Source organism: Prionailurus bengalensis, chromosome A2 (assembly GCF_016509475.1).
Source record: "Prionailurus bengalensis isolate Pbe53 chromosome A2, Fcat_Pben_1.1_paternal_pri, whole genome shotgun sequence".
In the NCBI taxonomy this organism is placed as follows: Eukaryota; Metazoa; Chordata; class Mammalia; order Carnivora; family Felidae; genus Prionailurus; species Prionailurus bengalensis.
The window spans coordinates 162,729,687-162,753,856 of NC_057348.1; the positions used below are offsets into that span (position 1 = coordinate 162,729,687).

Here is a 24,170-nt window from a genome sequence, read left to right on the forward strand (position 1 = left end):
CGTGTGTCGTCTCGGAGCCCACCCGACTCCAGCCGTTCGCTACACTGTGACACCCCAAGGCAAGCTGGCTGGAACACTGGGAGTCCCCCACCCCCACCCCCCATACCCGTCTGGAGAGCCCGGGCCCACCGGAGTCAACCAGGGTGTGGCCGAGGACTGGCAGGTCGGCTACCGCCCTCAACAGACAGAAGCACAGACAGATGCTATACTTGCAGCAGCCTTGACCTCATCCCTTAAGGAGTTGATTATAGATTTTCTTGCTCTCCTCTCTAATTGTCTCATGATTGCATTCTTGAGGGCTGTGAACTGGACAAAAACGGCCCCAAACAGCACTCCTCAGCACCCAAACCATAGTTGGTGCTAAACATTTGTTAATTAACTCGTTTAGACCAGACCGTTTTCGGCAAACACAATGCTGTGCTTCACCTGGTGGCATACTAAAAAATATAAAAAATTTAAAAAGAAAAGTATACTCCTCCTCTGGAAGAATTTATCATCGAGTTGAGAAAACCAGAAATACACAGAGCGATCTTTAATGGCAGGGGATGATTATAATAGGGTTCGAGGAGGGAGGTCGCCACAGGGAAATCTCTCGGAGGCACAAGTACCCGGTTCGAAAAGTCTAGGTCAGCTCAGGGTAATAGGAATCCAACCTCCAGCAGCAATCACCCCTATCGCCAACCCCCTCCCGTCCCCCAGGCAAAGACGCGGCCTTTCTTGGAGGCAGTGGGGATTACTGGGGAGGGGGTGGTGAGGGGGGTGGTAGGGGGAGAATCTTGACTCCGATGCATTCTATTTCAAGTTCCTCCGCCCGGAATTTCCCGATCATTTTTGTGTCGCCGTTTTCCTGCCTGGGATCCCCAGCGTAAGGCGGGCTCCCTTCCGCCCCGAGGTGCCTAATGCGGCCAAGAGACGGCGTCCTCAGGGTGCTCAAGTCCCGTGCCGGGAAGCCCGGGCGGCGGCCTCACGGGACTGAGCCGAAGGAGAGAGGGTGGCCGCTGGGGCGCCGGGCTCCCAGCGCGGGGCGGTGTCTGGAAGCGCGCCTCCGTCCCGGGTCTCGGCCCCGGCTCCCCGCCTCCCTACCCGCTGCGGCGGGGCCGCGCACGGTGCGCCGGGGGGGCGCGCACGCAGGGGGCTGGCCTGCCCGCGGCGCGGGGGAAAGTTGAGTTGGGAGAAGTTGGGAGCGGCGGGGGTGCGCCCCGAGGTGGGCACTAGGGAGTCGTCGGGAGCGCGCGAGGGCTCCGGAGAAGGGGGAGAGACCCCGAGACCCCCGGGGCACGAAGTCCAGAGCAAGCGGGTAAGCGGAGAGGTGGCGGCGGAGGAGGGCCAGGGCCGCGGAGGGAGGAAGGGAGGGGGAAGGAAAGGGGGGAACTCGGGACTCAGAGCAGGGAGGGAGTGGAAGTGGAGGAAGGGGCGGAGACTGGGGCGCGGGGAAGCGAGGTCTTGGGGAGAAGGATGCGGAGGCGCGCGGAGTGTGGGTCGGGAGCGGGATCTGGGGTCCGTTTTTTAGAGTTAACCTAAATCGAGGGTGCCGCGCCCCCTGCCACCAGGAGAGGGTAGTCTCTGGGAGGCGCCGCCGGCCTTCCCAATTCCTGGGCGAGCTCCAGACGATACCCCCTCCCTAAGACCCCCTGCTCTATTCTTAAGGCCCGTCCAGGGTGCCTTAGCCTGGGGGTCGCCCCAGGCCGCTACCCCCGACCTCCGGGTTAGGAGGCGGAGCTGGGAAGGGAGGGGGTGTCGGGTCAGGTCAGGACAAGGGGTCAGGCAGAAGAGGGAGCACCTGGGTGGAGATGGGAAAGATGAGCCTGGAGAGTTGGACCTGACTGGGGGGGGGGGGGGGGGGGGGCTGGCTTGTCTGGGTGGGGAGCCGGTGCTGAGTGTGGGGGCGGCGCTGCCTGAAATCCACTTTATCCTCCTCCCTCCGCCCCCACCCCACCCCCACCAGCCACACGTCGAAGAGCTGTGGAATGTGCGAGTTCACTTGGGGGGTGGTTAATGCCCAAGTGGGGGTCCGGGGTGCTAATCCCTTGGGCAGGGGTGGGGGAGATGCTAATCCTCCGGGCCGGTCGGGGCTGGTCCCGGAATGTGCCCCCACCCCGGATTATCGGCACCGATGCTCTGGACAGAAGCTGCTTTGTGTTCTGGGAGGGCGGGGAGGGGGTGGGGGGCGGGGGGTGGAGGAGTACACTGAGGGCACAGCCTGGAAGTGGGAGTGGGGCACCTGCAGGTGCCCAAGACACCACACGCCCTTCTCAGGCGGGGGTGGGGGGGCCTCCCTGTGCCCCTCTCCCCCACACCAGACGTGATCTGGCTGAAGGCCTGCTAGGGGGAGGTGAAGAGAGCGTCAGCTGAGTGGGAGTGCTTGCCAAGAATGTGTTGCTCCCGGCTCCCCACCCTGGACTGACCCCCCAGATGTATATTGTTTGACCCTCCGCTGACCTGTCTTATGCCGAGATTGCCCTAAGTGGGACACTGTGTCCCCTTCCCCCCCCCCCCCCCCGCCGCCCCCAACAACACACTGGGGAACTTATTAAGTACTTTACTTTGGAGAACCTTGAGTGCCCCCCCACCCCTGCCTCCCCCACTAGGAATGAGTACCCTGGTTTGCACTGGTCAGGTTCCTTAACCACAACTGTTCTGCTTCCCCACCACACACAGTGCCCTCCCCAGACACCCCTACAGTCACAGTCAGGAGGGCGTCAGCCCTGACACTCATATTTTCCTGGCTCCCGCCTAGGGGAGGGGAGGGATCAAGACTGCCCCTTAGGGCAGAACCTCAGGGTTTCTGTGCCCACCCTCTTCCCAGTCCGTCACGTGCCCCTCCCCCATTATAAAGCTCAGTCCTGCCAGTGCCCGCTGCCCGCTGTCTTCCCTTCCTCCCTCCCACTGAGTGAGTGGAGTTGGGCTCCTGCCCCTCCCCCCAGGGAGCAACTTCATCAGGGGAGGGGGCACAGTCCTGTGTCTCCTCCCAGCCCTGGGTCTGGTGTCTCTGCCACCCCCTTGCTTGCTGTTTGGGGCTCCCTCCAGTCTCTCCTTTTCCTTCTCCCCACTCTGCTCCACGGGGTGTCTGCCTCTCCCCAGGATACTCTTTGCCTGGTCAGCCCCCATCGGGTGCCACCAGTCACTGCTCCTGATTCTGCCTTTTCAGCCTGTCTTTTCTCCCCCTCTCTCCTCCACTCCCCACCCTGATTTCTGCTGCCTTCTCTGGAGGTCTGGGCCTGGACTCCCTTAGTCACTTGGCCCTTTGTGGCCTCCTTGGCCTCAGTCCTCTCCTCTCTGTTTTTCTCATTTCTTCCTATAAGTAACTTTTTTCTTTGCCCTCCGGCTTCTAAGGGCCACCCTAAAACCCTTCCTAGTCTAGAGGATCCCGAGCCGCAGGGAGACCGGTCAGTGCCAGCTGGCGGGAAATCCCTGAGACCTGTTTCCCCCCCCTCCCCGGGCGGGGTGTATGTTGGGGGGCTGAGCAAGGCCAGGGCACTTCTGCCTGGAGGCCTGCTCTCACGTGATCGGTCCTCTCCCCCTGCTCAGGTTATGCCGCCGCCTTGTTGCCCTGAAAGCCGCAGTGACAGTGAAAAGGGCTAAGATTTGGCCATGAGCAGCGCCCCCCGGCGCCCCGCCTCGGGCGCAGATTCTTTCTGTACTGTGAGTATTGCCCAGCCCACCTCACCGCTCCTCCCACGGCCACAGGTGCTCTGACGGAGGGTCCACATCAAACGGGTGTGTGCGTGTGTGTCTGTGTGTGCGTGTGCGTGTGTGTGTGTAGGCAGACTCTGGAGGAAGGGGAGCCTCTGATGGATTGGGGAGGGGCGCTTCCATCCCTCCCCTGGCCTTATCGGGGTCTCTGGGGTCTGGGATGCGTATTGGTTGGAGGGGGATCATGCTACTTCCAGTCCCATGGAGGGAGTGGAGCCTGTCTCCTGAAGACCTGGGAGGTTCTTTAGCCTCAGAGAGAGAGGAACTTTGGGGACCCTGGGTCTGTAACCTGGCGACCCCCTCTGACCCAGCTTTAGAGGCAGTAGCGCCCTAGCACAGTGGTTCTGGGCAGTTTGCAGCAACAGCCCCGCCCCTGGCCCCACGTGCCACCCAGGCCCGCCCTGCCCCGCCCCACGTGGCCATCGCCCCACGTGGCCCCCTCCTGATTTTCCTGAGGAGTGTAATGATTAACCCCAAGTGCCATAATCAGCCCCTTATTGGTCATCTGGCCCAGCAGGGCACGTGACTGGGAAGGGGCACGGGCAGGTCCCCTCCCTCTCCTTCCCGAGTTCACCCCTGCCTGCCATGGACTTCCTCCTGCGGCCTCAGGTGCGAGGGGCTCTTGACCCCCCTGTTCCCACCCTGGGTAGCTCCCTGTGCTCACTCGCTTCAGCCACCTCCTGCCGCCTTCCTCCTGCTGCTAATTCTGGTGAGAGTGGAGCCCGGCGCTTGGGGAACGGGCTAGAGCTGCCGAGATGGGCGGTGGCGGGGCGGGGGTGGGGGGCGGGGAGCAAGCCCCCCCCCGACCCCTGTATATTGTATCCAGTATCCCTGCCACTCCCTGCTGCTCCTGTCCCCACCTCGGTGTCTCTCCAGGACCCGCCTTCTTCTTAGTCCTCCTCCCCTTGCTCTGGCCACTGGCACCGCCACGGAGGGGGCTCCATACCCCGCCCTTGGAGATCCCGATGCCCTTGAGGTCCAGAAGCTCTAGAGCAAATATTTGGCGGTGCTTGGAGCTGAGACTGGCAGGGGTGGTGGGGGCTGGACAAAGACTGTGGCTAGGCAGCAGGCTGCTTAGCTAGGCTGAGCTCTCCAAAGCATCGCCGCCACCGCAGTCCGCTGCTCCTCTCCTGCAGTATGACTCAGGTGGGGGAGGGGGTGAGAGGCGGGGCTAGGAGCCGGCTGAGGGGCCCTGGGCTCGGTGGGGTGCCGCTGGGGTTGGTGTGGGGGGGGGGGGAATTCCTTACAAGGTGAAGCGCTGCATTCCTATCCAGGGGCTTGGTTTCACTTTGACTCAGAAGAGTCCCGGCCAGTCAGCTTGGGCACCTCCAGAAGTTACTTTTCAGGCTCAATAGTTGTTCTCCAGCCAGAGGGGATTTGTTCACCAGCAGCCATGTGAACTGGCCAGTTCACACGCCCTGCCCTACCTCGGGGCTGGATCCACAGGATTCTGCACCTGCCCTAGAACGGACCGGAACGGGCACAGGCACACGTGCCAGGCGCGGATAGCCCTGGCCTTTGAGGGGAAGGCTGCTGGTGGGGGGGTCCTGGATCCCCAGCTCAGCACAGGGTGGGGTTTCAGGGTACGACCCTTGGTGAGCCCCCTTGTGTCCTCTCCACCCCTTCTTCCCCACAGCCAGAGCCAGAGAGCTTGGGCTCTGCAGCGCCTGGGTTCCCCGAGCAGGAGGAGGATGAACTCCACCGAACTCTGGGTGTGGAGCGGTTTGAGGAGATCCTGCAGGAGGCTGGGTCTCGAGGAGGAGAGGAGCCAGGCCGCAGCTATGGGGAGGAAGACTTTGAATGTGAGGGGGCAGCGGGGGCACTGGGCTCGACTGTCCAGCAGGGGAGGGGCTGGGGGGCCTAGTGGGAGGAACCAGGGCGGCGGGGGAGGGGAGGGATGCTGCGCCTCGCCTGCATCCTGGCCCCCTCCTCCCTGTAGACCACCGCCAGTCCTCCCACCACATCCATCACCCGCTGTCTGCCCACTTGCCTCCGGACGCCCGCCGCCGCAAGACCCCCCAGGGCCTGGGAAGGAAGCCTCGCAGGCGCCCTGGAGCCTCCCCTACCGGGGAGACCCCCACCATTGAAGAGGGGGAGGAAGATGAGGATGAGGCCAGTGAGGCCGAGGGGCCCCGGGCACTTACCCAACCGTCCCCTGCCTCCACACCCTCTTCGGTTCAGGTGAGTGGGGGCAGGGCTCCTGGGGGTGCCTCCGGGATCCCTAGCCTGGCCTCACCTGCCCTCATGGATTCCTGTTCCAGTTCTTTCTCCAGGAGGATGAAGGCCCCGACCGGAAGGCAGAGAGGACCAGTCCATCCCCTCCTCCACCGCTGCCCCACCAGGAGGGGGCTCCCCGGGCCAGCAGAGGGGCCCAGACTGGGTAAGTGTCCCCAGAGACTTACCCTCCCGATGTCAGTGACGTGATGTAGGAAAAAAAAAAAGAAAAAAGCACGAGCCTCAGGATCCTCAGACTGGGGGCTCAAATCCCAGCCCTGCCCCTTTGGGCAAGTACGACCTCTCTCAGCCTCAGCCTTTCCGTGTGCAGAAGAATAGAACCTCTCTCGCAAGGCGGTTGCAGGAATCGAAGGGTGGTGTGAATGAAAAAGCTAAGTGTGGGTTGGCCTGGCACAGAACAGGTGTGCAGGCTAAGGCCGCCCCCCACCCCCCACCCGCGTCTCCTGCACCTGTGGCTTCAGGTAGAGCAGCGAGCACTGGATCAGGGGTTGGATCCGTAACCTCCGAGTATCCCCTGGGGCTCCAAAGATGCGAGAAGACGAGGAGAAGCCCCTTTCGCTCCTGGGAAGTGGCACCAGAAAAGTTACTGTGCTGCAGGGCAGATTTAGGCGGTATCAGCGGGGGATTGGAGTTTGGGGGTGTCAGCCCGAAAAGGCTTGTTGGAGGAAACCACTTTGCCCTGGGTCTCAAGGTCACCACTATCACGGACCTGTTGTTTTCTGGGTGCCAGGCAGTGTGAAGGGCTGCGGGGAACAGAAGGGCATGCTCCACGACTCTCTGAGGCTGCAGGCAGCACATGGGCCGTGTGCACGGGGGCACAAGCTGGCGGGCAGCCCAGGGGCCGGTGGGAGGCAGAGGAGCCTCAGAGAGAGCGTAGTGTTGGAAAAGTAGGTCAGATTTGTGGGCAGGGGTGCAGACAGAACCGAGAGCCCGGGGGCGAGGGGTGGGTGGATACTGGGGGAGAAAGCCTGTTGGGAGGGCCTCGTTCGGGACCTGGGCTCGGGGCTGGGGAGGAGCCGCTTAGGATGACGTGGCAGGGCTTGGGCTCCCTGGCAGTGGTAGAGAGGAAGGGGGCATCCTGATTTGGGGGACAGGAGCAGAAGCTGGCACCTGTAAGGACAAGGCGTTTGTGTTCTCATGACCTCCAGGGAGCCGTCTATACTTGTAAAGGCCCGTTCTTACGTACTTGACTCCATTTGGTTAGGAACTTGGACGCGTGACCCTCTTTGGGTCCATGGCGAGGGGTGTGCTTGGTGGGGGCGGGGGGCGCTGTACTAGGGTGCGTTTCCCGGCACCACCTTGCCCCACACCCCAGGAGGCTGGCCCCAGCTCTCTTTTGCTGCTGAGCAGTTTATGTTTGGAGGGAGCCGGTGTGATTGCTCCGGCAGCACAGCCAGGAGAGGGTAGGGCCAGATTTAAATGCTGCATCCGTTCCTGGGATCTTCACTCTTCCACGCCCACACCCACCAAGAGCGGGGAGCAGGAGCAGGGGGTCTGGTTGGAGTCCCCTTCCCAGGATCCTGCTGCGTGACTCCCGCTCACGGCTGCTCTGTCGGTCCAGAGCCCCGGCGGAAGAGGTGGCGGCTGTAGCCAGTGGCGCGGCAGGAGGTGATGACGGGGGAGCTTCCGGGCGCCCCCAGCCCAAAGCGCAGCCTGGGCACCGAAGCTACAACCTGCAGGAGAGGAGGCGTATTGGAAGCATGACTGGGGCTGAGCAGGCTCTGCTCCCCCGAGTCCCCACAGACGAGAGTGAGGCCCAGACGCTGGCCACCGCTGACCTAGACCTCATGAAGAGTGAGTGCTGGGCGCGGGCCATGCCCCATGCTGGTGGGAACGGGGCGTAAGAGAAAGGGGGAGCCCGACACCGTTCCTCTGCCTCCCGCAGGCCACCGGTTCGAGGACGTTCCTGGAGTGCGTCGGCACTTGGTGCGGAAGAATGCCAAAGCGTCTGGGCAGGGTGGCCGGGAAGGGCGAGAGCCTGGCCCCACGCCTCGGACCCGGCCCCGGGCTCCCCACAAGCCTCACGAGGTACTGTTCTCTACTTCATGCTCTTCTGTCATCAACCTGTCCTTCTTCCCACAGCCGCCCCCCGCCCTCACCCCAGCAATAATTTCAAACTCCAGGACTGCCATCTGCAGTTGTGAGGCTTGTACACTGCACAAGAATCCTTGACGTTGTTGAGTTGGGTGTTAAGATTCTGTTTCACGTCTTAGACCCTGTTCTTTTCTATATCGTGGCCGTTTCCTGGCAGCTGGCAGTGAGGAGCTTGAGGACCCTTTGGGCCAGAGGTGGCTCTGTAGAGCCGTACGCGTCATTTTTCGGAATCCAGTCACCTGTGCTCATTTGGGCCTTCCACACCTGTGAAGATGACAGCCCAGCTGGCACGAGCCATCAGTCAGGGGCAGCGACTGGCCAGGATCACTGTTACTTAGTGACGCTGTCCATGTTAGGCTCCAGGGCTCTGGTCTTGAACCCTACCCCTTCCGGTGGATTTTTTTTTTTTTTTTGACCTTTTTATTGAGGTCTCACAGCATACAGGGAGGTGCGCTGGGGCTGAGCGTACAGCTTGGTGATTTTTTTTTTTTTGCACACGGAAACACCTGGCTAACTCTCCCTGGACACAGAGCGTTTTCCGCACTCGGTTCCTTCACGCCTCTGCTCAGTGCCCTCAGCAGTGACTGCTCTTCTGTGGTTCTCAGTCAGTTTGGTCAGTTCTTGAACGTGTAGACGTGGAAGCATAGGACACTCCAGTGTCGGGGGGCATGGGTGGTGACCGTTCATCAAGCATTTACTACGTCACGTACGGTGCCGAGCGTTTTGTGTACTTTTTCTTTGGATCCTCATAACAGGCCTTTGAGGTGGGTATTCCTACTCCCGTTTTACAGAGGAGGGAACTCCGTACCTATGTACCTCCGTGCCCGCGTGCCATGCCCCGTGCCGGGTCACACGCCCACCCTGACACTGGTTGTCTTGGAGAACAGCCCCTGGGCTCCGCCGGCTCTGACCTTGTCGTGCCCTTTTATCTTATCCCAAGGTATTTGTGGAGCTCAATGAGTTGCTGCTGGACAAAAACCAGGAGCCCCAGTGGCGGGAGACAGCGCGCTGGATCAAATTTGAGGAGGATGTGGAGGAGGAGACGGAGCGCTGGGGGAAGCCCCACGTGGCCTCCCTGTCCTTCCGCAGCCTCCTCGAGCTCCGCCGGACCCTGGCCCATGGTAACCTGCCCTGCCCCCCCGCCCCATCCTCATCCCAGGTAAATCTTGTTGACTGAGCCTGTTCTCTGAGGACCAGAAACCCACAAATTTATCTCTTTTTTTTCCTAATGGTTGTTTACTTATTTATTTTTATTATTTTTTAGTTGCGGCGTGTTATTTTTTAAAATATCTTTTTAAGCGTATGTAATTTGAGAGAGCGAGCGCGAGGGCGGGAGGGGCAGAGAGAAAGGATCCCAAGCAGGCTCTGCACCGTCAGTGTGGAGCCCGATGTGGGGCTCGATCTCATGGACTGCGAGATCATGAGCTGAGCCAAAATCGAGAGTCGGATGCTTAACCAGTTGAGCCACCCAGGTGCCCCAAATGTTTATTTATTTTTGAGACAGAGAGGGAGACAGAGCACAAGCAGGGGAGGGGCAGAGAGAGAGAGGGAGACACACGATCCAAATCAAGCTCCAGGCTCTGAGCTGTTAGCACAGACCCCGACGTGGGGCTCAAACTCACAAACTGTGAGATCACGACCTAATCAAATGCTTAACCGACTGAGCCAGTCAAGCATACTCCCGCCCCCCCCCCCCCCAAATTTGTCTTAACCAGCACAGTGTATGATGTTACCAGAGCTCAGGACAGAGCCTTCTCTTCTCATGATGTCATATAGCCTGTCACCTCTTGGGCTCTGTCATTGGTGATTGCAGGGCAGGATTGACACAACTCTCTGTTATCTGGGATTTTTAGCAAATGGCTTCTTTAAGTGATGTTTTCAGATAACTGAAGCTGGTATGTTTGGGATGCTGACATGTTTTTAAAGAATTTTGATGGAAACTTTTCTGAAATGATCTAATCTATAGGGCTACGTGAATTTTCTTTTTCTTTTTTTTCAAAGATTTTTATTTTTAAGTAATCTCTACACCCAGTGTGGGGCTTGAACTCACAACCCCAAGATCAAGAGTCACATGCTACACCGACTGAGCCAGTCAGGGGCCCCACAGGCTATGTAAATTTCACTAAAAAAATGAGATGCAGGAGTCTTGAGGTCTAGGTCTGATATTTCTGCTCTTTGTTTGCTCCTTCCTATTGGGGAGGTCACTCCTGGTTGCTGTCAGAAGGCCTATTTGTATGCAGCTGGGGACTCAGAAACCTTCTGTCAGAATTATTTCAAAACCAGGAGTAAATAGGCTCTGAGCGAGGCTTGCAGGCTTTGTATGAGGTGCCACAGTGCAGGTGCTTTATCACAGGACTTTGCAATCCGTTTTGGCTGCTCAGGGGTCTTTGGTTCTGTCTGTTCTTTGGTTCTATGTTCCTGCAAGTGACCTTGACAGATGACCTGGTCGCTTTTGAAAGGACTTCCATTTCTGTATCAAACAGTCGTTCAGAGCAGTGACTGGGAGAAAGATCTGGAAACTGTCCTGTGAGCAGCTGTTGGACTTGGGGAAGTCGAGGAGCTTGGGGCGGAGGGTGACATATTCAGGTGACTCAAGGCCACAGATGGGGTGTGTCACGCTCAGAGGGCAGAACTAGAACCCTAGAGTGGATGTTAGGGGAGGCAGCGTGGGGCTCGCTGAAAGGAGGAACTTTCTAACAACAAAAAAAGTGACCCTGCCTGAGTGGACGGCCTGGGGCGCCCCAGTTGAGGCTGCGCGCTCCTTGGAAGGGGCCTCTGGGAGGGCCCTGCCTCGGTGGCCTCTGCTGAGCCCCATGATGTTCTTGTGGGAGAGAGTGCTGGAAGGAACAGGTCAGAGAGGTGACGGGGCTGGGGCCTGGAGCCCTGCTCGTTGATTTCTCGGCCAGGGCTCCTTCCTGGGACCATGCTTACCTAGCTGGCCCCTTGTCCCTGGTTCTTTCTCCCTTCCGCCCCCTGGCTGCGTTTCTTGCCTGGGAATGAAGGCCCCTCTGTGCCATCCTGTTCCAGGGGCTGTGCTTCTGGACCTGGACCAGCAGACCCTGCCTGGGGTGGCCCACCAGGTGGTGGAGCAGATGGTCATCTCTGACCAGATCAAGGCTGAAGACAGAGCCAACGTGCTGCGGGCCCTGCTGCTGAAACACAGGTGAGACCCCCCCCCCATTGCTGCCCCTGCCTGCCTGACCCTTGCCCTGGCCACCGCTCTCCTTCCTTCACCGCCCTCTGCTCTTCTAGCCACCCGAGTGATGAGAAGGACTTCTCCTTCCCTCGAAACATCTCAGCCGGCTCCCTGGGCTCCCTGCTAGGGCATCACCACGGCCAGGGGGCTGAGAGCGACCCCCATGTCACTGAGCCTCTCATCGGAGGCGTTCCCGAGACTCGGCTAGAGGTGGAACGAGAGGTGAGGGGGAACAGTGGCCCTACCTGGTTCAGGTCCCAGCCACCACGGCTGGCCGAGGGACTGCGAGCGAGCCCGGTGTGAACACGCCAGGTGGGGCGGCGGGGTGGGGGCTGGGGCCGGCAGGGCTGAGCTCCGTTCTTCCGTGTTTCCAGCGGGAGCTGCCACCTCCAGCCCCGCCAGCCGGCATCACTCGCTCCAAGTCCAAGCACGAACTGAAGCTCCTGGAGAAGATCCCCGAGAACGCCGAGGCCACGGTGGTCCTTGTGGGTATGTGGGCGAGTCTCGGGGACAGGGGTGTCGGCGGCCACGCCTGCCTCGGTGCCACCCTGGGGCTGGGGACCAGGGGCCGGGGGGCGGCCCGTGCCCTCTCCTGCCCGTGATGGCACCGTGCCCTTAGGCTGCGTGGAGTTCCTCTCCCGCCCCACCATGGCCTTCGTGCGGCTGCGGGAGGCCGTGGAGCTGGACGCGGTGCTGGAGGTACCCGTGCCCGTGCGCTTCCTCTTCCTGCTTCTGGGCCCGAGCAGCGCCAACATGGACTACCACGAGATCGGCCGTTCTATCTCTACCCTCATGTCCGACAAGGTCAGGCCCTTGCCAGTGCCCGCCGGGACACCCCCGGGTGTCTCTCCCAGCCCGGCTCCGGGCCCCTTGGCCTCGCCCCGTGCCCTCACCGGTCCCCGGCCTGTTTTGACAGCAATTCCACGAGGCAGCCTACCTGGCAGACGAGCGGGAGGACCTGCTGACCGCCATCAACGCCTTCCTGGATTGCAGCGTGGTGCTGCCGCCCTCGGAGGTGCAGGGCGAGGAGCTGCTGCGATCCGTCGCTCACTTCCAACGCCAGATGCTCAAGAAGCGAGAGGAGCAGGGCCGGCTGTTGCCCACGGGGGCGGGACTGGAGCCCAAGTCGGCCCAAGATAAGGGTATGGGCCAGTGCGGGCCAGGGGCGAGAAGCGGGCTGCCCGCGGGGGCTCGGGGGCTCCGGCTGGGGTCCGTGTGTACGTGGAGGAGCGGGGTGAGCACGGAGGGGCCGCGGCGGGCGCCCTGACGGAGGCCTGGGCTGCAGCGCTCCTGCAGATGGTAGAGGCGGCAGGCGCAGTCGAAGACGATCCCCTCCGGCGGACGGGCCGGCCCTTTGGGGGCCTGATCCGGGACGTGCGGCGCCGCTATCCCCACTACCTGAGTGACTTCCGAGATGCGCTTGACCCCCAGTGCCTGGCTGCCGTCATCTTCATCTACTTCGCGGCCCTGTCCCCTGCCATCACCTTCGGGGGGCTGCTGGGTAAGGAGAGGCTTCGGGTGGGGGCAGGGCACGCACAGGGCCCTGGTTGCCAGCTCCTGAGCTGCTCCCTGCCACCCCAGGAGAGAAAACTCAGGACCTGATTGGGGTGTCAGAGCTGATCATGTCCACGGCGCTCCAGGGTGTGATCTTCTGCCTGCTGGGGGCCCAGCCGCTGCTGGTGATCGGCTTTTCCGGGCCCCTGCTGGTGTTTGAGGAGGCCTTCTTCTCGGTAAGGGCCCGCAGGCTATCTGGGGGCTGGCTTTTCCTGCCCCGCCGCAGCTGCCCCTCCTGTTCCCCGACACGCCCGCCTTGTTAGCCCCCCGGGCTCTGGACCTGACCGGTCGCCCCCCCAGTTCTGCAGGAGCAACAACCTGGAGTACCTGGTGGGCCGCGTGTGGATCGGCTTCTGGCTGGTGCTCCTGGCCCTGCTCATGGTGGCCCTGGAGGGGAGCTTCCTGGTGCGCTTTGTCTCCCGGTTCACCCAGGAGATCTTTGCCTTCCTCATCTCCCTCATCTTCATCTACGAGACCTTCTACAAGCTGATTAAGGTGAGCAGGCCCTGCTGAGAACAGGGCTGGGAGGGGTGAGGCCTCGGGACCAGAGGGAGCCAGGGCACATCCTGCCCGTCTCTGATTCTCGCTTCCGGGTGTGAGGTTCCAGGCTGTCTGAAGCTCCCCTGGGCTGCTGTCTGAGGAGCCCACAGAGCACAGGCTGGTTCTTCCTCCTGGCCCCTCGCCACCCTCCCTGTCACCACCAACACACATACTGGAGCTGCACGTCAATCTTAAAAACCCACGTGTTTTTGGTTTTGGTTTTTTAATTATTTTTTTATTTATTTTTGAGAGAGAGAGTGTGAGCAGGGGAGGAGCTAAGGGGAGGGAGACACAGAATCGGGAGCAGGCTCCAGGCCCCGAGCTGTCAGCACAGAGCCCGCCGCGGGGCCCGAATTCATGGACCGTGAGATCATGACCTGAGCCGAAGTCGGACACTCAACCGACTGAGCCACCCAGGCGCCCCACTCACACGTGCTTTAATAACAAAAGTAATACGTCCTTTTGTTGAAGTGGCAAACAACCCAGAAGCATAAAAGAGAAACGCCCCCAAGGTGACAAAGAGTCCCGGCTTGGGCACCAGACCCTTGCCTGGGTCAGGCTTAGGAGACTGCCACTGCGGTCCTCTGCGCCCTGCACTCTGCCCCTCTGTAGTCCACAGCTGCCCGAAGTAGACGAGCTCCTCTCTTCATGCCCGGTTTCCCTTGCTCACAGCTGGCGACTTCAGCCATTTTCTTGATCAACAGGACAACCCCTGTGAGGCCAGGCCCGCCATCCCCTATCCCGTCTGCCCCGCTCAGCATACATCTAGGCCCAGAAATCTTGCCAGTTTCACTGATGGAGTCCTTTGTCCTCTCCCCAGATCTTCCAGGAACACCCCCTCCACGGCTGCTCCGTCTCCAATAGCTCTGAGGCAGACAGCGGCGAGAACACCACGTGGCACGGGGCAGGAGCCACGCTGGGGCTGGGGAATGGGAGCTCACCTGTGCCAGCCGGGCAGGGGAGGCCCCGGGGCCAGCCCAACACGGCCCTGCTGTCGCTGGTGCTCATGGCCGGCACCTTCTTTATCGCTTTCTTCCTGCGCAAATTCAAGAACAGCCGGTTCTTCCCTGGCCGGGTGTGTGGGCTGAAATGCCGGAGGGAGGTGGAAGCGGGGGGCCAGGAAGGGTGACTGAGTCACGGCTGGAGGGAGGCGGGGGGCCTGAGCACGGTGCTTGCCCACAGGTGCGGCGGGTGATTGGGGACTTTGGGGTGCCCATCGCGATCCTCATCATGGTGCTTGTGGATTACAGTATTGAGGACACCTATACCCAGGTAAGGTGGAGCACACGCAGCAGGGAGGGGGTGCTGCCTGGCACCCGGCTCCAGATGTTCTCCAGCCCAGCCCCTGCCTCTCAGCTGGGCACACACCAGGCCTCTGCCACAGCAGGCCCTCGGCATTCACCCTGCCTGTCGCAGTTCAGGGCTCTCCCTCCAAGGTTCACCGACCCCCAGGCCCACCTCTATCCTGCAGAAGCTGAGCGTGCCCAGTGGATTCTCCGTGACAGCCCCAGAAAAGCGGGGCTGGGTCATCAACCCTCTGGGGGAGAACAGCTCCTTCCCCGTGTGGATGATGGTTGCCAGCCTGCTGCCCGCCATCTTGGTCTTCATCCTCATTTTCATGGAGACTCAGATCACCACGTGAGTGGTCCCAGCCAGGAGGGTGCCCTGTGGACAGGAACCACATCATTCACGGAAGGGAACCCCAGCCAGGCTGGGAGATAATGGGTGGACTGGGTGGGGGGAGCCCAGGATGCCTGGCTGGCCCCTAGAGTTTATTTTGTAGACAATAGAAGGTTCCACTGACGTTTGCTGGGATGGGCGCGGTACGGACCGGAAGCTGTCCTGAAGGGCAGGGAGGGTGGCCTGGGGAAGGCTCAGCCGTGACAGAGGTCTTATCCTGACGGGATGGGCAGGGACCACCAGCTTCCCAAAACAGACAGAGGCTACTGGCTGGATGCTCTGGAAAGACACGGCTCTGTGCCAAGCCGGTCCCAGGGCGTCAGTGAGTGCCTGTCCCCACTCAGGCTGATCATCTCCAAGAAGGAGCGGATGCTGCAGAAGGGCTCCGGCTTCCACCTGGACCTGCTGCTTATCGTGGCCATGGGAGGCATCTGTGCCCTCTTCGGCCTGCCCTGGCTGGCTGCCGCCACTGTCCGCTCCGTCACCCACGCCAACGCGCTCACCGTCATGAGCAAGGCCGTGGCGCCTGGGGACAAGCCCAAGATCCAGGAGGTCAAGGAGCAGCGGGTAACAGGGCTGCTGGTCGCCCTGCTTGTGGGTACGTCCACCTCTTGCCCCCGCCCTTCCCAGAGGGGTCTCTGAGGATGGGGAGCCCTGGTGCCAGCCGTTCCTCCCTCTCCGCCCCCCCGCCAGGCCTCTCCTTGGTTATTGGGGACCTGCTCCGGCAGATCCCCTTGGCTGTGCTCTTTGGAATTTTTCTGTACATGGGAGTTACCTCCCTTAACGGGATCCAGTTCTACGAGCGGCTGCACCTGCTGCTCATGCCCCCCAAACACCACCCAGATGTGACCTACGTCAAGAAGGTAAGAGCCCGCTTTGAAGAGCCCCGTGCTTCTGCTCCTCTGGGTCCGTGGTGGGTGGGGGGGGGGTCATACCCTCCGGCACCCCATCTGCCCACTTGGGCCAGCCGCCATTGAGTCTGCACAGACGCAGCTCTGGTAAGCACCCAGGAAGGCACTTCCATCCCCACCCCTGTGCAGGGAAGAATGCGGCGGGCCTCCTGAATGTGGCGGGCCTGGTGGCCCTCCGAGGCCGGGGAGAAGCCTGGGCTCACGTGTCTCCTCCCGCCTCACCCCCAGGTTCGGACCCTCCGTATGCACCTGTTCACAGCCCTGCAGCTGCTCTGCTTGGCCTTGCTCTGGGCGGTGATGTCCACAGCCGCCTCCCTGGCCTTCCCCTTTATCCTCATCCTCACAGTGCCGCTCCGCATGGTGGTGCTCACCCGAATCTTCACCGAGCGAGAGATGAAATGTGTAAGGCCTCCTGCCCCTCCCCACCAGCCCCGCCGGCGCCCTCTGGGGTCGTCCCCTTCCAGCTTGAGGTCAGGATCCACCTTCTTGATTCCCTCCACCCCCACAGCTGGATGCTAATGAGGCGGAGCCAGTGTTCGATGAGCGGGAGGGTGTGGACGAGTACAATGAGATGCCCATGCCTGTGTAGCCGCTGCCTGGACCGACAGCCGAGGGACAGACGGACAGAGGGAACAGGGGCTGGGGGGTGCTCTCCCCCTCCCCTCCCTCATTTTTATTTAAGTGAATAATTTAAAGTCCCCTTACCATCCTCACCCCCCCCCCCCACAGTAAAGTGCTTCGGCCCCCACCTATCCTTGGCCTTCTGTCTCTGTATGGGGAGGGGGCACGGATGGAAAAGAGGTGGGGGAACCCAGCCCGCTCCCTGTCCCAGAAACAAGATGCAAGATGAGGAAGGAAAGGGATTTTAATGAGAAACCGAAACAGAGAAAGCCAAAGTGCAAATCGTCCACCCCCCATCGGAGGGTCATCCTGAGCCCCGTGTGTGTCCCCTCACCCCCCTTCAGGCCCCCAGCGGAGGCCCAAGGCCTGGAGCTTCTGCCTCAGGTAGCTCTTGAGCTGGGGCAGGCCTCTCTGTGACTCCAGTTCCTCGAAGGGCAGCTGCGGGGGGGGGAGGACAGCACGTTACCCACAGGGCCCGTGGGCTGAGGGGAGAAAGGACGGCGTGGAGTCTCTCCCGGGGCGAGGCAGGGGCCGCTCACCGGCAGGAGCTGGTAGCCCATCAGGCCCAGGTGCCGCTCCCGTAGGGCCCGAGAGCCCAGCAGCACTCGGCCGTCGCGGCAGAAATGCCAGCGCTCCCGCAGCATCAGCACCACCCTGGAGGGGACGGACCATAGCTCAGGGCGCTGTCCACAGAAGCAGGGGAGGCTCCTCCGCCCTCTCCCCTTACCTTTGGGCCGGGTCGTGGGTCGTGGGCTGAGAGGCAGCCTGGCCCTGGGGACAGGACCTGGGAGGGTATGGTAGGAAAGGGTCCTGGGTCCTCACGGGCAGCACGGCACCAGAGCTGCTGACACACAACAGGAAGTCTGGAGGGAGGAAGAGAAAGGGCCGCTGGCTTCCAGCCACGGCTCTGTATCCCTGCGGGCTGGGCCACCCCACCTGGGGTTCACCTGTGCAGTAGCCTGGAGGCACAGTCAGGTCCTGCCGGTACTTCTCTTCCCCCAGCAGCTGGCGCAGCCCCTCCGCCACTATATCCTTGTGACTGAGAGGGGAGGGGGAACACCGATATGGAAAGGCTCGAGAGTCTCCTCCTAAATCACTCCTGCACGCTTCTCCAACCTGGGCAAATGCCTTCCGTGTCCCGAGGCCCATTTCTGTCCCCTCCCGTGACCACTTAGGGCGCACGAGCACCGACAGTTCAGGGTCCCCCTGGCTCTTCTACTCTGTGCTGCTTGCAGGCTGGTCCCCTCCCCTCCCCCAGGCTGCCCCATCCACCTGTACTTGCAGCGGGCACGGTCAGTGATGAGTGGCTGGGGGAAGATGGGCACTTGCTGCCTTCGGGGAAGGCGGGGACCCCGGTATCCTGGAAGTTCCAGCTCCACGGCTGCGTCCAGCAGGGAGAGGTAGCGCCGCACAATCAGGGCGTGAGGGGTGCCTGTGGGAAAGCAGGCCGGAGGCTCGCTGGGCTGCGGGGCCCCACCCCCACTCGCCCCTGCCCGCTGGCCCTGGGGGACCCAGCCAGCCCTCCTGTCCGCGCACCACTGATGTGGTTGATGAATCCTGGGGAAAAGACAAAGTGCAGGGCCCTGAAGGGCAGGCACCGCAGCTGGCACAGTGACATCAAGATGTTGACAGTAGCCAGGGGAGCCACCCCTGCTTCCCGAGCCAGGATCCTCTCAAGGCAGGGCATAAACTGCTGTTCCAGGGGCAAGTAGTTCAGCCGCCCAAAGGGCAGGACCAACTTCTGTACCACCTGTGAAGGAAGAGCAGCCCTTCACCCCGCACGAAACAGTTCTCCGGTATCCGCCACAAGCTGAGCCTCAGGGAGGCTTGGCCTGCAAGCTGCTGTCTCTGTAAAGGCAGAACGATCCCTCTACCCCGGCGTACACACCAGAAGTTTGACAGCGTAACCAGTGTCTTGAGCCCCATGTGATTAATCAAACCAGTAGAGGAGACGTCGCTGTGGGGGCCGGCCCTGAAGACTTAGAGGAGTGGGCTCAACGAAGCTAAGACAGCGCCGAGTGCTTGGAGAACTGCAGAGAACCAGGCATACACGCTGGGTAGGTGGACAAGCCAAGAGGGTCTGAGCAAAGACGAACCCCCAGGGGCCAGAGCAGAGAGCCTAGCTGGTTGTCTGCCGCAGGAAGCAGCAGCCGGTCAAGCTGCATAGGGGGCTGGGCCTGACAAGGTGCCTGAGGAGGGCTGGGAGAGGAGCATGGCAGGGCGGGAGGTAATCCCACCTTGCTGCTGAGCTGCATTTCCTGGACCACCAGGAAATGGGCAATGGCTTCCAGAAGCTGGGGCTCCCGCAACCGGTGCCGGGCCAGGTGCTGGGCCAGGAGCACCATCACGTGGGGTGTCAGTTCCTCCGGCCTGGCCTCTGTGAAAAACAGCCTATTATGCTGGACCCTCGGGCCAGATCTGGACGACGCCTTTTAGCCCAGACACCACCACCTGCCTCCTCTTCGGTCCCTCCCCGCCACCTGCCTTTAGTCCCCTCCAGCACCTGCCAGGCTGCGGATGAGATGCTGCCGTGGATGCCTCAGGAAACGAGGGCAGCTCAGAGCAGCTTCCAATCTTTGCCCACCGCGAAGGACAGGTTGCAGAGAGGGAGGTGGCTTCGGAGGGAGGCGGAACCTTCTCTCCTGCTCCAGGGCACACATCAAGGGCCCATCTGATGGGAAGCCTGAGAGGGAGAGGGTCAGAGGAGGCAGTCCTGGTAACGGAGAGCTGCTCTGCTCCAGTCCTGGGGTTCAGTGGGTGAATTCCCAACCTCTCACGTCTCCACGTTCTGGACTGGAAGAGTTGCTACAGTGTAAGTGGAAACACTGGAGAAAGGTGAAACGCCATGTGAACGTATGGTATCAGGACGGTCTGTGGGGAAGGCCTTATACAAAGATGGCAAGTGAGTTCTCCTCTCATGCCAATGGTGACACGCTATAGTGGCTTTCTAGAGCACTGTATTGGAAGGAATCAGGGTTGGCACCCTAGCTAAGCTGGAACGAAGGCTGCTGGACTCCTGGTGTCTGCTGTGAAGACGGGAGGGGCAGCAAGCGTGCCAGGGTATGCGCCATTCCTGGCAGAGCCTGAGAGGTGAATTCTGTCAGTGATCTCGGGTCTTCTATGCTCTTTCTCTACTCTTCCGTTAACACCCACCCACCCCCAGACACCCTCCTCACCAAGTAAGACTGCAAGGTGCAGACACACGTGGATGGTGTGAATATCAAAGGAGGGGCAGTTTCGGATGATGAGCTGACTCAAGTCCTGTAGTGTGGCCTGCTCCACAGGAGGGGGCCGTGGCTGAGACCCCAAGAGCTGGCCCAGACGACGAAGTGCCACGGGGTAGTGATGGGCGCGCACCTTGGTGGGGTTCTGGCCCAGCCAGCGCAGCAGCTCCCCAGGGCTCCTCGCCTGTTCCAGAAGCCGCTGTAGCCCCTGCACGGGGCCTGCATGGAGGCCTCCTCCAGGAGGCCAGTCCCCCCACTTGCCGGGCCCCAGACAACAGGGCTGTACTGGCGGGAGCAGCAGCAGGCCAGAGAGCCGAGCAGCAGAGGCCTGGGCAGAGAGCAGGACTCGAAGCATGGAGTTTGGTGTTGGAGACCCTGAGGGGCAGCCCAGAAAAGGGGGTGAGGTTTTCTCCAAAGGGGAGGAAAACCCACTATCTCACTCCTTACCTCGCTCCCCAATTCAGAGGGCCCTGGGGTCGGAGCAACCCAGACTCATGTTCACTCTTCCTGGAGACTGCTCTAGTCTTCCCCACCCCGCCCCTCTCTGCCTCCTTCCATCCTTTGAAACGGCACCTTCGGTGTACGCGGCACAGTGATATTTACAAAGCAATTCCACATGCATTGCGTATCTCCTCTGGTCCTCTACACACGCCTGTGAGGTGGTTGGTAGGCAGGGCTGGCACCACATCGATTTCACAGGTGGAGAAACCAAGGCCCAGAGAGGAAAGGCAGTGAAGCCTGAGGTCACGAATCGGGTTAGTGGTCGTGCCCAGCCTGGAGCCCAGCTGGCCCCGTCGATACGCCCTCCCGACCACCTCCCCCTCCCGCAGGAGGCGGCAGCGGCGAGGAGGGTGGAACGCGGGCTCCGGAGCCGGCGGTCCTGGGTTCCATGCTGGGCGCTCCCGCTTACCACCGGCATGACCTTGGACAAGTGGCTTCGTCTCTCAGCCCAAGCCTCCTCACCCGTGAAACGAGAACGCAGCGCCCACCTCGCGGGGCGCCCGTGGAGCCCGAGCGCGCAGCTTTGCAAAGGTGCGGAGTCGGCCGTGTCAGGGACCCCCACACCCACCCGAGCCCGGGGACGCCAGCAGACCGTGGTCATGGTCGCCAACGCCAACTCCCGCCGCCCGCCCGCAGCCCGCCCCGCAGATGCCACCCCTACATGACTCCCCAGGCCCCGCGCAGGTCGCTCCCTCAGTCGGTCTCGGGGCCCGGGAGCCGGGCTCCCTCCGCGGCTTCCTCATCGGCGGGCCACCGAGTCCGCCATCTTCCCAGCAGCCCCCGGATCGCGGCCCGGACGCCAATAGCGGCTCAGTCCCAGACCGGGACAGACGTGGCTCCCGTCAGGCCCTGCGCGCGCCGCCGCCGCGGCCGCCGCGGCCGCCGCGCGCCCCGCCCCCCGCTTCCGGGAAGCTGCGCGCGCCGAGCCTGGGCGGTGCCGGGGGCGGAGCCAGAAGGCCCGGCTCTGAGGCTCCGGCGAACAGAGAGCGGAAGTCGGCGGCGGGTCGTGTAAGGTTGGTTGGACACCCGGAGAGCTCAGTCCGCTCCCTTCGCTCCTTTTCTCCCAGTGGGCAAGGGCTCCCCGCCCAACACCCCCGCGGGCCCGCACACTCAGAGACACACACGGAGAGTGAAAACTTCACAGTTATTTAATCTGCACATGTTCCAGAGAAGCCCTCTGCCCCTCCCAGCTCCCCTTCACCAGCGCCCCGCAGTTCTTGGGTCCCCAAATCAGCCCAAGGAGTTCTTAGGGACTAGAAGTGGCTGGGTCCTCAGACAGAATACTAAGATGGGCCCAGGGGTGTAGCCTGGCTCTGCCCAGGGCCAAGGCAGTGACAGCAGCTGCCTGACCCCGAAGAGCTGACTGTCAATGGGGGCTGAGAGCCAGCAGCCCCAGGAGGTGGCCCAGAGCCATGGAGGTCACAGGGAGGGGCCTCGGCCGACTCCCGGAGCGCTCTGCTGCGCAGCGCTGGGCTCCAGGGTAGTGGGAAGAGGCAGGCGGGAGTGGTGGGCCTGGGCAGACAACAACTCCCACTGTGTCGTGGGGAGCAAGGTCCGGAGGGGCCGGCGACACTGCCGAGAGCCCGTGGAGGCACTACGGGCGGTACATGGCAAAGGCCAGGAGGCTGAGGAGCAGGGTGAAGCCGGCCAGACCCAGAGTGGCGGTCAGGGGAAAGAAGGGCCGGTACTGGATCTGGCAATACCAGAGCAGCAGCAGCAGCAGAAGCAGGAGAGGCAGCAGCAGGCTGCCTATTTCCAGCCCGGAGGGGCCTGGCTCTGACCCCGGTGGGCAAGGGGGATGTGGGGGACCCACGCGCGTGGACACGTGGCAGTGGAGAACGCAGTTGGGTGGGAGGTGAAGGCTGCCCAGAGTCTGGGTGTCGTCTCCTAGCAGTTGCCCTTGGTAAATGAGTCGCACCTGCTGTTCCCGGCCGGGAAACTGGGTCCTGAGGAGAGAGGGACCTGGGTAAGAGAGCAGGCCTCAGGCAATCCTGGTCCCTTGCCCAGAACAACACTCACCTTTGCCTCCACCCACCACCCAGTTGGTGGCCTCTAAGGGGGTCCCTTCTTGCTATGGGGGGACAATAAAATGTGCCATGTGGGGACCTCAGTTCCCTCCTCTATAGAATGAGGGGGAGGTCTCCGATCTCTCTCGTGGCCTCTCTGGGTCTGTGATCATTGCCACCCCACTCTTTAGAATTTTCTTTCCTGTCCCCATCCCAGCTTACCTTTTCAGGGAGCCAATGGTATCGTGGGGCCAGGCCCTGGCCACCTGCTCTGAATCGTTGAGGAATTTCAGCCGGAGCACTAGGGGCTCCTGGGGGGAGTCCGGGGTTGGTGACGTTGCTGAGAGCCCCATGCCAGGCTCTGGCTGTGCAGCCTGACCTCTGTGTCTCAAGCTGGGAGTTTCGGCTCCTGGGGCCTCCCCTCTGATGCTGCCGGTGACCGCCATGGCTTCACTGGGCTGTGCTGGTGTTGGAGTCCCTGATGGCTGGGGCAGTGGGTCGGCGCCCTCCGCGGTGTGTGTTGAGACCCAGGCGAGAGCCAGCACCAGAAGGCAGGCAAGCACCGCGAAAAGGATGGTCACCTCATCACCCACCCCTTCAATCAAGGCCATGGCACCTGCCTTGCCTGCCACGCTACTGAGCTGGAGAGGCACAAAGAACCCATGAGGGGCTGGATCGCTGGCCAACAGCCCTCTGAACTTCCACAGGCTCCTGAAGCCACCCCACCAAACTCTCCCACAGTCTTTATCCCTCTCCCGCTTGCGCAAGCTCCACCCTAGGGCACATTACTGCTCTGAAACCTGATGTCCCAACCTTGCTTCAAGGGCCCCTTCGCATCACCAAATCCCGAGTCCTAACTTGCTCTAAACTGAGTTCTAGGTCTTCAGCCCGCTCCTCCATTCATCCAAACACTCTCCCGACTTAAGGGCCTCGACATTCTAAGCAACCTCTTCCCTAAATTCAACCCTCACCGAACTTCACCCCAAAGCTGACCTAGTCTCCCATCACTGCCCCAGAGTTTATCTACTCCTTCGTCTATTTCATCCCAACGCTCATCTACTCCTCCATCATTAAAGGTGCTCCAAGGGGATAGAAAATGGGTTTCTTTCCCCCGCCCCCCGCCCCGTTATCATTTAACCAAACGCCATCCGCGGATGGGGACTGCTTCCCAAGGCTTCCCCACACCACACGTCAATCTCCGCCCTTTGGCAATTCGGAGCTTCCAATGGTTGCCATCCCCCGACCCAAATTGGCCCCTCCAGTCTACTGAAGGGCCACCCCGTGGCGGCCCGACTCCGCGCCTCTTCTGGAAGCCTCTCCAAACCCATTCCGCAGGCGGACCCCAGATCCCGCCCAGGAATCCGGACTTCGCCCTCCCTACCCCCAGCTCTTCCATCACCCCTCCCATCTTCCCGCCCCCCCCGGAGCCGCGTTAGGGCAACCGGAGAACCGGGGGCGGGACGAGAGGGGGCCAGCTGGGGCCCGGGGCGGTGGGGTGGGCGCGGTCAACGCGCAGGGACTCACCGCCCGGCTCCGCCAGCTCCATAGCGGACCCTCGGGCACTTCCGGGCGGGAGGCGCCGAGGTCGCGGACACCTGAAGGCACCCCCTCCTTCCCTGCCGCCGCCGCCCGAAGCATTGTGGGACTTGTAGTCCTGCGCGGTGCGCATTTCCCGCCCTCCACCCTGCGGACCCACGTGCGGGGATCTGCAGGATAGTCCTGGTGCCCGCAAGACGCTGAGGGGCCCGCGGGGGCGGGCTTGCTAGTCCCCTGAGGTTTGGGCGACAGTAGGATCCGCCCCCTCCCCTGCTGGCATCCAGGGCATCTGTCACTCCAAAAACCAACGTCAGCTAGAGCACGTCAGAGTCCCCGTGTTAACAGATGCAGTGACTGGAGAGCTCAGGTGGCCCCTATC

The 24,170-nt window shown here is 61.8% G+C and overlaps 3 protein-coding genes across 8 annotated transcripts; 1 reads left to right on the forward strand and 2 right to left on the reverse strand.

Moving 5' to 3' along the window:
* The first annotated feature begins 828 nt into the window (after nucleotides 1–828).
* On the forward strand, nucleotides 829–16,655 carry SLC4A2 (solute carrier family 4 member 2). 2 transcript variants are annotated; one of them, XM_043589928.1, is made up of 23 exons: nucleotides 829–1,297; nucleotides 3,529–3,642; nucleotides 5,330–5,495; nucleotides 5,633–5,874; nucleotides 5,955–6,073; nucleotides 7,490–7,722; nucleotides 7,814–7,956; nucleotides 8,963–9,143; nucleotides 11,050–11,185; nucleotides 11,275–11,440; nucleotides 11,593–11,707; nucleotides 11,838–12,022; nucleotides 12,135–12,360; nucleotides 12,504–12,719; nucleotides 12,800–12,948; nucleotides 13,073–13,267; nucleotides 14,133–14,387; nucleotides 14,495–14,584; nucleotides 14,784–14,950; nucleotides 15,337–15,590; nucleotides 15,686–15,855; nucleotides 16,132–16,305; nucleotides 16,412–16,655. In XM_043589928.1, the coding sequence occupies exons 2-23, from the start codon at nucleotides 3,592–3,594 to the stop codon at nucleotides 16,490–16,492; spliced, it is 3,714 nt and encodes a 1,237-aa protein (XP_043445863.1). In that variant the 5' UTR covers nucleotides 829–1,297; nucleotides 3,529–3,591; the 3' UTR covers nucleotides 16,493–16,655. The 2 variants fall into 2 exon arrangements, with proteins under 2 accessions (XP_043445863.1, XP_043445864.1); XM_043589929.1 differs by lacking the exons at nucleotides 829–1,297; nucleotides 3,529–3,642 and adding an exon at nucleotides 4,264–4,302.
* Nucleotides 16,177–21,137, reverse strand: FASTK (Fas activated serine/threonine kinase). Of its 5 annotated transcripts, none has more exons than XM_043589933.1 (11): nucleotides 20,911–21,137; nucleotides 19,701–20,123; nucleotides 19,028–19,207; nucleotides 18,762–18,901; nucleotides 18,061–18,274; nucleotides 17,797–17,956; nucleotides 17,472–17,563; nucleotides 17,252–17,387; nucleotides 17,064–17,178; nucleotides 16,859–16,962; nucleotides 16,177–16,280 (listed from the first exon to the last, which is right to left on the reverse strand). In XM_043589933.1, the coding sequence occupies exons 1-11, from the start codon at nucleotides 20,990–20,992 to the stop codon at nucleotides 16,271–16,273; spliced, it is 1,656 nt and encodes a 551-aa protein (XP_043445868.1). In that variant the 5' UTR covers nucleotides 20,993–21,137; the 3' UTR covers nucleotides 16,177–16,270. The 5 variants fall into 5 exon arrangements, with proteins under 5 accessions (XP_043445868.1, XP_043445870.1, XP_043445866.1 ...); XM_043589935.1 differs by having other exon boundaries at nucleotides 17,252–17,365; nucleotides 17,461–17,563; nucleotides 20,911–21,116; XM_043589931.1 differs by having other exon boundaries at nucleotides 17,252–17,563; nucleotides 20,911–21,116.
* A 242-nt stretch (nucleotides 21,138–21,379) lies between these two features.
* On the reverse strand, nucleotides 21,380–23,958 carry TMUB1 (transmembrane and ubiquitin like domain containing 1). The gene is made up of 3 exons (XM_043589936.1): nucleotides 23,780–23,958; nucleotides 22,478–22,896; nucleotides 21,380–22,195 (listed from the first exon to the last, which is right to left on the reverse strand). Exons 1-3 carry the CDS (start codon nucleotides 23,891–23,893, stop codon nucleotides 21,844–21,846), a joined length of 885 nt encoding a protein of 294 aa, XP_043445871.1. The 5' UTR covers nucleotides 23,894–23,958; the 3' UTR covers nucleotides 21,380–21,843.
* Nucleotides 23,959–24,170: the final 212 nt, after the last annotated feature.

Coding starts and splice junctions, on each gene's coding strand:
- SLC4A2 (XM_043589928.1), top strand. CDS start 3,592: ATGAGCAGCGCCCCCCGGCGCCCCGCCTCGGGCGCAGATTCTTTCTGT. Junction 11,441..11,592: donor GGCTAGAGGTGGAACGAGAG/GTGAGGGGGAAC, acceptor CCGTGTTTCCAG/CGGGAGCTGCCACCTCCAGC. Junction 16,306..16,411: donor CCGAGCGAGAGATGAAATGT/GTAAGGCCTCCT, acceptor CCACCCCCACAG/CTGGATGCTAATGAGGCGGA.
- FASTK (XM_043589931.1), bottom strand. CDS start 20,992: ATGAGGAAGCCGCGGAGGGAGCCCGGCTCCCGGGCCCCGAGACCGACT. Junction 18,902..19,027: donor TCTCATCCGCAGCCTGGCAG/GTGCTGGAGGGG, acceptor TGTTTTTCACAG/AGGCCAGGCCGGAGGAACTG. Junction 17,957..18,060: donor ATTCATCAACCACATCAGTG/GTGCGCGGACAG, acceptor GCTTTCCCACAG/GCACCCCTCACGCCCTGATT.
- TMUB1 (XM_043589936.1), bottom strand. CDS start 23,893: ATGCTTCGGGCGGCGGCGGCAGGGAAGGAGGGGGTGCCTTCAGGTGTC. Junction 22,897..23,779: donor GGAGCTGGCGGAGCCGGGCG/GTGAGTCCCTGC, acceptor GTGCCTCTCCAG/CTCAGTAGCGTGGCAGGCAA. Junction 22,196..22,477: donor ACCATTGGCTCCCTGAAAAG/GTAAGCTGGGAT, acceptor CTCTCTCCTCAG/GACCCAGTTTCCCGGCCGGG.